General features: G+C 39.9%; 1 protein-coding gene across 3 annotated transcripts; it reads right to left on the bottom strand.

Annotated features, from left to right (window-relative positions):
• Positions 1 to 2,437: 2,437 nt before the first annotated feature.
• On the bottom strand, positions 2,438 to 11,840 carry CEP63 (centrosomal protein 63). 3 transcript variants are annotated; one of them, XM_053458947.1, is made up of 14 exons: positions 11,766 to 11,840; positions 11,395 to 11,572; positions 10,488 to 10,583; positions 10,254 to 10,370; positions 9,785 to 9,898; positions 8,613 to 8,825; positions 8,217 to 8,356; positions 7,951 to 8,085; positions 7,682 to 7,796; positions 6,869 to 7,066; positions 6,542 to 6,628; positions 5,854 to 5,972; positions 4,291 to 4,555; positions 2,438 to 2,806 (listed from the first exon to the last, which is right to left on the bottom strand). In XM_053458947.1, the coding sequence occupies exons 1-14, from the start codon at positions 11,807 to 11,809 to the stop codon at positions 2,645 to 2,647; spliced, it is 1,983 nt and encodes a 660-aa protein (XP_053314922.1). In that variant the 5' UTR covers positions 11,810 to 11,840; the 3' UTR covers positions 2,438 to 2,644. The 3 variants fall into 3 exon arrangements, with proteins under 3 accessions (XP_053314922.1, XP_053314923.1, XP_053314924.1); XM_053458948.1 differs by having other exon boundaries at positions 8,217 to 8,293; XM_053458949.1 differs by lacking the exon at positions 11,766 to 11,840 and having other exon boundaries at positions 11,430 to 11,491.
• Between the last annotated feature and the right edge of the window lie 571 nt (positions 11,841 to 12,411).

Genomic DNA, 12,411 nt, shown 5'->3' with positions numbered 1-12,411 from the left:
GCGGTACAACTACCTGTGAAATGAGCAAAATATCCGGCAGATGAGAGAGAGCGGAAGTCAAAAGGAATTATTTTCAAGCTCTGTCTCGATGATGTTTGCATGACCGATGCCAACCTAAAATGTGTTTTTTTTTTCCCTAAGGACTGAAAGCTCTTCCTAGGAACGCTTTTGTCAATCGCTCCAGGTTTTTAAATGTCACCAGTTATTTGCAAGTTCTGTCTACCACTGTACAGCGATGACAAAATTAGCTTGGGTGCTTTATAAATAAATTGTTTACTTGGAAATAGCTTTCTGAAGCAGGCAGGAAGAACTGGTCCACGGGTTTGGAAATGTTCTTCAGATTTAAAATGAAATGGAAATGTGAAAATGTTTTCTTTTATGCCATTTTAGCCATATCTTGGTATAACCGTGATTTTTCATGTTTACATTTACCCCCACATTTTAGACTTTAAGGATTTCTTTTGAAACCATACAAACTGTAATACTTATGAGCGCGTAGTTATACCTGGGAGTTTCTGGGCAGTCCCGCTGATGTTGTGGGCAGTTTCACCGATGTCAGTGGGCCTCCCTGCTCATGTTGTGGTCAACACCCCCCCCATTAAAAGGGGAAATGGAGAGGGAGTGGGGCATGTCAGGACCCCGCTGCCAGGACCGGAGGATTTGGGTGTTGACCCGGAGAACCAGTACTTCTCCCGTAATCTCCGTACAAAACCCAGAGAATTCCAAGGTATGGTGCCTACACCAAAACAGAAAAACTCAGTGGGGGGCACTGCTGAAAAAATGCTGATTTATGTTCAGCAATAACCTGTAAATAGTCATACCTCAAATACATAGGTTTTGTATATGGTCTAGAGGTCCCTATCCATTACTTACATATTACCCTATAGTCTATTGTTTTCTAAATAGTATCGGCTTAAAAGGCAGGTAGTGAAGTTTTTATTCTTGTAGTGGGAGGGCATCCTGAAATATATATATCTCTTTCCCAAAAATTTTGATGATCTCTGTTCCATCTCACTGGTGCCAGTGATTTAATTTTGCTTGATTTATATATCATCTTTTCTTTTTAAATATTAATTTTCGTGAAACTTTGTTCCTCCTGCTCCTCTGGAGGAACAGCGAGCAAGAAGAGCAATCAGAGATCCGGAATTCTTCTGGTGGGTGTCCTACTGTGCGAATCAGTTATTAACGCATTACAGTAGATCTGTCAAGCAGGCGATGCTGGCTTCTGCTAACCAGGGAGGGTCCAGGTTGTCATTAGACAGTCCGATCTCCCGTTCAGTCGCAGGGGGAGCTCTCTACACTGGTAAAAAGATTGGACATACCAATACATGAGACATCTTGGCACACATTGTATGGACATACTGGTATGCATGGGATATGGCATAAAGCTTTCCTGAATCTGAGACCAGGGACTAATTAAGGTCTGAGTCTTTACACATGAAAAATGGGCAGACTAGATGGTTTGAACGGTTCTTGTTTGCTGTCAAATTCTGGACAAATGGGTGAACAAGAGGCGCCGACAAATCGAAAGCAGATACAAGTGATCTGAATGATACTGGTCCAGTCTCCCTTGGACCTGCATACTCTGTTACTTTAAAAGGCACAAGTAGAGACTATTAGCGAACACAAAGTACCATTGGAACACGGGAGTGATGGGAGTGATAAAGGGCCTCTGAACGCTTATGAAGATATTCTATTAAAATCAGCTGTTCCCAGCTCCAATAGTCATTAACGACATCTACACTGTATTTTGGATCTCTTTGGTGTTATTTTAGTGGACAAAATTAGCTTTTCTGTCAAAAACAAGGCCATTTCTAAGTGACACCAAACTTTTGAATGGAAGTGTATGTTTGTTCTCAGGTTAGCTGGCCTATTATCAAAGAAATGTGCCATAAGAATCTACATTAAAATACAAAATAAAATCTCACACACAATACATTTATAATAATTTATTAATAAAATTAAGAAAAAAAAATTAAATATACAGCCTGTTATATACATGTCCAGTAAAAAAAAAAATGCAGAAATTGCTATTTCACCATAAATTTCAGTTCTGCTTCAAAGAATGTGATTTTTTTTTTTATTAGACATTAAATCGAAATTTCTGTATAGAGAAACTAATCCTTAACAGGTTCAACAAATAAGCTTTTCTTTTGCAATTTGCAAATGCATACTTTTTAAATGATGGAATGGGGTTTAGCCCTATGGGGTGGTTACATAGGTAGGAAAGTGAACATGCTAGAGGACATGTGCACTGACATTAGTATAATCCATACAAGGAGGATAGAAAGTAATATCACATACATAAGAGAATGAGATCAAGAAGTAGTCAGAGGGCACAGATTAGGATTTATAAAAAATAGAGTAGATAAGAAGAACAAGGGCCATTTATCTTTGTTCAACAGGTGGCTCACCAAGGTAAGTTGTATTTCTCCACACATACTTTGGATTACTGTAAAAGCCCCAAATCCAAATAATAGCAAAATCTCACATGGCTGGTTTTGCATTGGGCAACCTGAGATTTTCAGCTTCACGGTGATTCTTTCCAAGCTGGCTCTCCACTGACACCTTGTGGACACATTATGCACCTTCACCAAGTTCATGGTAAACAGATCATAGTCTCAGAGGATATGCCCCGAGAGGTTTACCTAGGTTGGGTGAAGTGCTGCACTGTGCGTTGACTATCTTGCTTCAGCTCCTCAATATGAGAATCCAAGCGTTGGAGGAGGTCCTGGGACCGGAGCTCTTCTTCTTGTAGGTAACGCACAGCTATGGCACTGGCTGGCGTGGATGGTGGGATGGGAAGCTGGAAATGAAGCAAACCTAAATCAGATTTCCTTAGAAGGGACAGCATAAGCCAAAATCAGAATCTTATCCACACCAAGGCACTGGCATTGGGTAAATTAGTCCAGGAAGGTAGGATAAATATTGGGGCTTTGGCTATAAGAAATGTAAATATTAGCTGCTGAAGAACCACTTCAGAAGGCATAGCCAATAATATCTGTGCTTTCCAGAGCAGCAGCCCCTCTAACACTAACAGATCTCTAACAGATTTGTGTTAGATATTAAAAAAAGTACACTCCCTTAAAATTGTACAGTTTTATATATAAGGGCATAACGGCAATCATCTGTTCCTTAGCAGGTCTAAAAATGAGGTAACTATAACCTCAGATGAACAACAACACGTGACATATTACACTGTGTCATAATTTATTCAACAAAAATAAAGCCAAAATGGAGAAGCCATGTGTGAAAAACTAAGTACAACTTATGATTCAATAGCTTGTAGAAAAACTTCTAGCAGCATTAACTTTAAGTAATAGTTTTCTGTATCGATTATCAGTCTCGCATCGTTTTGGCCCACTTTTTTTTTTTTTTTTTCCAAAGTTGCTTCAGTTAATTTATTTATGCAAAGCTCTAAGGTTCCGACACAGCACTTAAATCGGGTTTGGGTCTGGACTTTGACTGGGCCATTGCAACACCTTGATTCTTTTCTTTTTCAGACATTCTGTTGTAGATTTACTGGTGTGCTTTGGATCATTGTCCTGTTGTGCGACACAATTTCAGCCAAACGTTAGCGGTCGGACAGATGGCTTCTCATTTGACTCTAGAATACTTTGGTATACAGAGGAGTTCATTGGCGAAAATGACTACAAGATTCACAGGTCCCGTGGCTGCAAAACAAGCCCAAATAATGAACCGTCCACCACCATGCCTGACAGTCGGTATGAGGTGTTTGCACCGATATGCTGTGTTTGGTTGTGCATTACGGCCAAACATTTCCACTTTGGTCTCGTCTGCACGAAGGACATTTTTCCAGAAGTCTTGCTCAGATGCAACTTTGCAAACCTAAGCTGTTCTGCCGTGTTCTTTTTAGAGAGATGAGGCTTTCTCCTGGCAACCCTTACAAACAAACCATAATTGTTCAGTGTTTTTCTAACGGGACTTTCATGAACATTAACATTTAACATGCTGGTTGTTATTATGCCCTGGTATGTAAAACCAGGGCATACTGGAGTACTTTCTTTTTCACACATCGTGTGTGCAACTGGACAAAGATACATAAAAGAGGGGGTCTTACTACAGTAAGTTTTGGTGCCTGGTGGACAGATGTGGTAGGCAACAGAGAGCACCATTTTGTTTCTGCAAATTAATTGGCACCACCAGACCACAAATGTTGGTCAATAAATGTGCTTTATCAAGCTTGAAAATTTTGGGGAATATACTTAAAATGTGAAGAAATGTTAATGCCTCTGGTGTCATCTACTCTGCACCAAGTCATTTTCTCACCGAAGATAATTGCCCTGATACAGACTCTCCGCACGAGTCTTCATTTCCATCTGGTCCCGGTGACCCCTTGGCATCTCTCTTCCATAACTCAGAGGACACGGACTCCATGGAACTTGTCCTGCTAAAGCCTCTCTCATTGGAGTATGCGTCAAGATGAGATCGGAGGGCTTGCAATTCCTCCTCATAACGCTGAGCCATCTCTCTCAGTTGCTCCTTCATTAGCTTCACTTCCTCCTCGTGTCTCTTCTGTAACTCATGAGATTCCCTATAGTGATACAGACAAGCACATTAGTGGGCTCTGTATACATCATATATAAATACATTAAAAGATATGTCCAAATATCAACCTATCTCTGTTGATTACTAGTCTGTTGGACTTGGAAGAAACAGCTTTCCGGTCTGTAGGGACATGCTATGGCCTGCTTTACAATGAAGATAGCTATGTTAGTAAACAACGGTGTATGAAACAACCCAATAAACTTTTATAGGCTATATATCTTGTCAATGCCACATGAACAGACCCAAAACAATTCATTGCTACCTTCAGAGAAAACGACTGGCCAAGCACAGGTAAGTAGGCTGTAACACATAGTTTAAGCCCAGAGATCTGTTAAGATGGAAAGCATGTAAACTGACAAAGTTATCAAATAAAGGTCAATAGATTTTGGTAGTTAAATGTCAATAACACTCTGTTGCCAGAATATCAACCATTTGGCAATGTAACAAAGAAATACATTTTGCATGGAAATTGTGTACAGTAACAACATACATAACACATTTAAAGAAAAATACAATAGTACCTGGCATTGTTTAGGTTTTCATTTTCCGTTATTAGTTTAGATACATTTAAACTTCATTCAACAGGGATTTGGCATATAACAGGAAACAACAAAAACATACTGGGCTGGATGCAATGCCCAAGATAAATCAATAACAGCCCTCTATATACTCCAATTGGAAAATAAACAAGATTTCTTCAGTCTTTTCTGTCGCTAAACAATGTATTATGCAGGGCCAGCTCACCCCTTCACACTGGGGAAAAATTGTTGGCCAAAAGGAATAGTAACGAGACAGTTGAATTCACAGCTCTCCCTTTAGTGCATAAACCTCATTGGCTACGGTTTTGTAGCATGCGTCATATCATACCGGATGTTTTGGGGAAAAATACCCCCAACCTAAGAGCTGCTGTGGTTATGCCACCAGTAGCAGTGATTAAAGCACAAGCAGTTTCAAGTGTATTCTAATATATATATTATCAAGAGACAGCTTTGTGTAAAAGTGTTGGCAGATTCAAGGAAAGGTATCATTAGAGATATCAATAGAGCCAACGTGACACATCTCTGTTTAGAAAAAACATGAGAGTTGGTACCGTGTTAGCCGTAGAATTACAGGAGACAAGCGGAGTTTGAGTTATAACATGCCTGATGAAGGCACCTGAGAGTCCTTGAAAGCTTGCAATCTATATTTACTCAGTTGGCCAATAAAGGTATCATTCAAACTCCACTTGTCTCCTGTGTCTCTGTTTAGGGCAGAGGAAGGTATACAATGCCAGAATCCCCTCACCTCTCCACAGCAGCCTGGATCTCGGACTGCCGCGCTTTGTTCAGAAGTTCCAGCCTTCCTTGCGTCTGCGATAACTCTTTCTGAAGTTTTTGATTCTCTCGTTCCAAGTTATCCAGGGCCTGATCATACCCCACAGCAGTAGGAAAATTTTTGAGAAACCGGGGAAAAAAGATAAATAAAATGAAGACTGCATTTCAAGGATTTATGGCGACGGTCAATGACCTAAATCAGCAAATCACCTAAATTAGCACTGGTGGGAAATAATCATGCAGATCTTGTGAAAACTAAATTAAAACATCCATAACCACGGTACATGTTTCAATAAATATAAATTGCACATTAGGCCACAATTTTAAAATGCAATTATGGGGCAAAAAAAAGCTACAAGAGACACAATGAATGTAATGTTCCTGCTGATCATCCCACAATTAGCCCTTAGATTACTCCTAATAAACAAGTCACATGTTTGCCCCATGCCTACCTTTTCACCAATACACTTTCTAATATTTAAAGGAGGCTTGCTTGTTATTTATTCATTTGCCGTGCAAAATCTTTCACATCATGCCAACGTACCGAGATCAGTTACAGAATAGATACAAGATACTCAAATGTTTGCCTCTAAAATGAACACAACAGGTAAAGGATATACTGCTCTGTGGGAAATAATATCAGTGTTCAGCAATGTCACCTGAATCACATCTGGTTCTTGCTTCTCAATTATATCTGACAGCTGACGGTTCTCCTTTTGCAAGGTTTCCAAGGCTGCCAAAGAAACCTAAACCAGGGTGAGAAAAGAAAAGAGGAACTCGTTAGTGTGAGGTCGGTGACCAAGTTAGGAGGCCATAGGAAGAATTTAATTTAAAGAGAAAGCAAACAATCTAGAAAGAAGAGAGACAAGAACAATATTTAGAAAGACAGGTGACAAGGAAGCGACATCTTTGGGCAAAAGTGAAATGGAAGAAAAAAAAAAAAAAAAGGTGGAAACCATTAGAAGTAAAAAAAAAAAATCTAGCACCTTGTGCTCGGCAGCTTCTCTGTCTGCTCTCGTTCTCTCTAGGGAGACTTTTCTTTCCCAGTCAATGGCCTCACTTTTAGAGGATGCAATGATAATGTCCTTTTGGTGCAGCTCCTGTGTGAGCTGCGAGATCTCCTTCTTCATTCCATCCAAAGCGCTGCTGTACGAGAGCTCAGCCTGGTGGAGCTGACTCCTTAACTAACAGAATTCGGAAGGAGTTAACATGAGCTCATCTAGTCTGCCCATTGTCTATTATAGGCACAATTATATTATAATTATATCTATTATAGGTCTTAATCATTTACTTCATCACCACATCAGGATATCAACAAAAAGGATACTTTACAATTAAATAAAACATACAAGAGCCAGTGGATCAAAAAAGGAAGAGGGTAACAGAATTAGTTTCATAAAGCGACCACAAAAGATCCGCACTGGGGCAATACACTAACTCTACAGAAATTCGACCAATTTAGCTTATTCCTATTGTGTTTCATTAGTTATATTTCTAACACTTTCCGCTCCAGGAGTGCGCCACTCGGTGACCTGTTGTATTTCCATCACAGAAATGGTTATTTAGTGTTAACATAGGACTCCAAAATGTTTCTGTAAAGAATAGAGGTGGGTGATTTTGTAGAGTAATGGTATGAGGTGAGCCCAGTCTGGCTCATGAAGCCAGTGTACAAGTTTAGCTAAACTGAGTCAACTCTCAGCAGACCAAACAGGTCAGTCTGAACATTCCCAACTAGCTCATCCACTCAATTTAACCAATATACACATGGACAAGTCTTGGTTTCCAAATCGTTTTCTAACCTTCTTAATATCAGACGAGCATTTCTTGTGTTCCTCTTGCAACAGTTGCAGAGACTCCCCTTTCTCCTTAAGTTCCTTGGTGAGCTGCTGGCACTGCATGGTGGCTGATCCAACTCTGAAAGATTTACCGAATGTTTTTAACTTTAAGTCAGGGCTCTTCACATTAAATGTATAAGTTACAATGGGATCCAATGTTTTATTAAGAATGTCAGATACCTTTCCCCCTAAAATCAGCTTGAGGCAGAGTGTGGTAACGGTGCCATACTGACCTGCCTTCCAAACGAGTGACTTCAGCCTGCAGCTTTTGCTCATTTAAAAGGCTGATGGAGAGCCGAGACCGCATTGCATCTACGTCTGCCCGTTCATCTGATAACCTAGACTCCTTTAATTTTTCCTCTAGAGACCTGTGGAGATAATTATTTATTTTAAAATGACAGGTGATATACAGCCATATACATATAGACACACACATTTAGAAGTCAATAGAAACCATGGACCAATTTTAAATCATAACTAGAAAGCCCACATTCATCACCTGATGCTGCTTTCCCGGTCTCTCAGGGCCTCATTCACTCTGCACACCTCCCTGCGGAGCTCCTGTGCTTTAGTACCCTGCAGGAAATCAGTATGAGCCTTCAGAGTCTCCCATAGTTCGGTCTTCTCCTCCTGGAGAACCTGCTTGGCCAAACACAAAGAGCTGAGCCCACTAAAGGGCTGAGCATGAATCTAAATCAAACTATTAAAAAAAATGTATTCTTCAACTGAAATCATGAAGGCACATAATGTCTTCACCATAAAAGTCTCACAGCTAAGGTAAGATGGACAGAGAATACGTAGCCTAGATGGGACAAATAGTTCTCATCTGCAGTCAGTTTCTTTCTATGCCTCAGGATCCACAACGTTTATTCCATGCTCCATGCTCCATGCTCACTTGCATATCTTGCTGGGCTTGCTGCAGCTCTTGTTCCGCACGCTCCCTCTCACCAATAGAAACCTCAAGCTGCAGCTTTAAGGTCTCCATCTCTTCCTCCCTGGCACAGAGGCTATCATTGGCACGAAGTAGCCGGCCACTGAGGTGCTGAAACTCTGATCGGCCAGCCAGACTTGTCTGCTCCAGCATACGCTTATGGCTCTGTGACTGTTGCTGAGGACAGACGATGGTTGTGAAGTTTTAAAAACAGGTTGTTATTTTCTGGTGGTCCCTGGTCTCCAGTACTCAACAAAATAAAGACTTTTATACTTTCCTCTCTGCAATACATCTTCCCACATTTTTACATCCTTTAACATCTACCGGCATGCGTGCTCACACGGACAGAGTAGGGACATCAACTCTTACAATAAAGTTACCTTAACTGACCCTGGGTTTTGTCCCTGTGTAGACATAAGGGCCCACTAAAGGCTGAAAGTAGGTGCAGACAACCCGAATTGGGAAAATGGGTTTAAATTGTCACTTCAGTCTTTGTTCTCAGTTACCAGGAAACTGCAATTGTATTTATATACTCTGAATTTCTGCTGTTTTTACCTATTTGGTTTTGTTTTGATTATAAACTGATTTAGCCACCCAGTCTCAGCCCACAATAAATGCTTATTTGCACTTTTAATAAAGTTATATAAAAATGTCTGCAGTCATTTGTGACCCTTTAAGTATAGCCTTAGAACCCTGATTGTGTATGTATAAATGTACCCAATACAAGGCATAGTTACATTTTTGTTTCAAAAGGAAAATATTTTTTTTCTATGATGTTAGTGTTTTCTACACATTGTATTGTATAGTCTATCTGGGTCCTACAAAGTGCTGCAACATGCCCCTTCCACAATCTGGGTTACATTTAGGAGGTCAGTGTGCCAATGACACAAACACATTAAGGCTGAAATCAGTCCTGAACCTAAGTGCTATAGAAAACCATTTAAGAGTGTGACCATGTATTTAAATACATAAAGAGTCTCTTGTATATCTATGGCCCAAAAAGGTCCAGAGGAAGAAGCAGAAAATCACTGTCCAGTGAATCAAGTACCAACTTCTCTACCTCTAGTTTGCTTTAACTTAAGGTTCTGTACTCAAGATCCATTTAATTGCAAGAGAATAAAGCATCCATCACCTACCTGGTATAGGTCTGCTTGCTCTGCCAAGGTTCTGCGCTGAGCTTCCAGTTCTGCTACCTGCTGCTGGTAAAGCAGGCATTGTTTTTCCCAATCCAGGGATCTCTGTCGAAATTCCTAGGAGAAAGCTATTCATTTTAGGAATTACCAGCATTAGTGATATGCACAGAGCTCACTTTACGATGATCAATACGTGTTCACAACTTTTAAGCCGCCCCCTACAATTTCTGGCACCAGCCAAAAGGGAAGGAATGGACTTGAACTGTGCACACAATGTTACAAATTCATGGTCTGTTACAGAAAGGAGTTCAAAAAGGAAGGGAAAATTTAAACAAACACAGAGAAACATCTCCACTCTTACATTGTCCCAAAAAGGTATTTAACCTTCTACTGTGGTTGGACTCTAAATGAGGATAATACAGGTCAAAAACCTCTGCTTTCACATAAAATCCTATTCAGGCTGTTCCTTTACCTCTAATCTGCGAGTCAAGCGCGTGACCTCAGATCTCTCTTCTTCCCCTTTACTCCTCATCTCTGCTCGCAGATGCCGCCTCTGAACCTTCTCATAACTTTTTTTCAATCTGGACAGCTGAACGTTGCAAAGTAGTGAGAAAAATATGAATTAAATCCATTGACACATACCTATAGGCACAAAACATTAGGCATTACACAAGTAAATTCCAACACGCAATTTAAATTTACACACCTCTTCCTGAAAACGGGAGAGTTGGTCCTCATATTCCACAATCTTGCTACGATTCTCCTCTTCTGTCTCCTGAAGCTGTTGTTTCAGTGATCTGACCTGTAAATATAACCCTGTGACCAGTCATTTATCACCTAGCACTTGACAATGTTCTAGGTGACATCATTGGGTGATCCCAGTGATAACCCTATGATAAATGAATACCAATGTCTACTACAGAGCAAAAACTAAAAAACATTTAGTCTGGTAAAGTAAACAATTTTGATGAATTTGGAAATTTGAAAGAAATATATACAGCAATTCAAAAGTTTGGGGTCACTTACAGAAAGTAAAGCCAATTTTGTCCATTAAAATAACATGAAATGGATCAGAAACACAGCGCAGACGGGGTTAATGTTGTAAACGACTATTGCAGCTGAAAACGGCTGATTTTTCTTCAAATATCTTCATAGGCATACAGCGGCCATTCATCACTCCCATCACTCCTGTGTTCCAACGGCACGTTGTGTTCACTGATCCAAGTTTAAGTATAAAAGGCTAATTGATCGTTAGGAAACCCTTTTGCAATTGTGTTACAGTTAGAAATGTCCTTGTTTTCCATGAAAAGTGACCCCAAACTTTGTGAACAATAGTGTATATAAAAAAAAGTGTATAATTTTTAAGCATTATTCTTTTGGAGCGAGCTGGTTGTTTTCAACATCACTTAATGCACTGTGGTACTATTAACAGTGCAATTTGAGGACATCCAGAGATATTGCATGCTCTACAGAGTACCCTGGTGCCATATTTTACAACAACTGGACTATAGAGCACAGCATGCAGAAATAACAGGAAGATTTGATGGCTGCCATACTATAGATGTACATAACCCAAAAACAGCCTTTTAGGTTATTTGCATGATTTAGCCCACCTCCTGGTTTAACAGCCCCTCTCTGGCTTGCGTACAATTTAGCTCTTGCTCTCTGAGCTCCAGGCGAGTATTGAGTATCTGCATCTTGGCTTCCCACTCCGACCTCTTGTGATCCAACATGATGTCTATCTGCCTCATGAGTTCCTGTAGCTCCTGCTCGCAAGAACCATATAGTATCCTGCAAAAGAATTCGAGACATTACCTAAGGTGAAAGACAGTTTCCTTTAAATCTTTACAGCAACCTGCGTATTCTGTTAAAGGCAGCGTAATTCTGTAGCACCTTTATGAATTCTGGAAAATAAAATCCAGAAGCACCACACGGCTTTCGGGTCAGACCCACGCAAATCATGGTGTCAAACTAAAGCACTCACCCTTTTTTACCCTGCTGCTGAATTCTTTCTAATAAAGCCTCCATTCTGGAGATGCCACACCACCATCAACTGAAATAAAAGGGAAGAAATATTCCATAACGAGCATACATGCTATTATACTCAAAATCCATATATTGTTTTAACCCCTTCAGGACCGGGATTTTGATACTAACGTGTCGCTAAAGGACCGGAGCCGTTTTTGTGTTTTTGCCATGTCTTTCTTCAACTGTAATTTCTCTCTTATTAATTGGTGCACCCACACAAATCATATATTGTTTTTTTTAGGACAAGTAGGGCTTTCATTTGAAACCATATTAAGCTGGGTAGTACATTGTTTTGTTTGAAATAAACTGGAAAAAGTGGTGAAAAAATGAAAAAAACGCATTTTTTTACAGTTTTGTATACATACAAATTGTACACACATTGAACCAATGGGAAAAAATTATCCCAAATATATTCATTGAGTTGTCCTGATTTGGAAACCACCCAACATGGCCAGGATTTTCATCTATTTTGACCAGTATAGGGCAAATATTGCTAGGCATGCATCGTGTTTTTGAAATGTAATTTTTTGCAAATTTGGCATGGTAGTCTAATAACTGCAATAGTTGTCACAGATACTGATTATCCCCCCAAAATTATATGT

Source organism: Spea bombifrons, chromosome 3, assembly GCF_027358695.1.
Source record: "Spea bombifrons isolate aSpeBom1 chromosome 3, aSpeBom1.2.pri, whole genome shotgun sequence".
Taxonomy (NCBI): Eukaryota; Metazoa; Chordata; class Amphibia; order Anura; family Pelobatidae; genus Spea; species Spea bombifrons.
The sequence above is the reverse complement of the archived record's forward strand: the minus strand, read 5'-3'. Positions and strand labels throughout refer to the sequence as shown.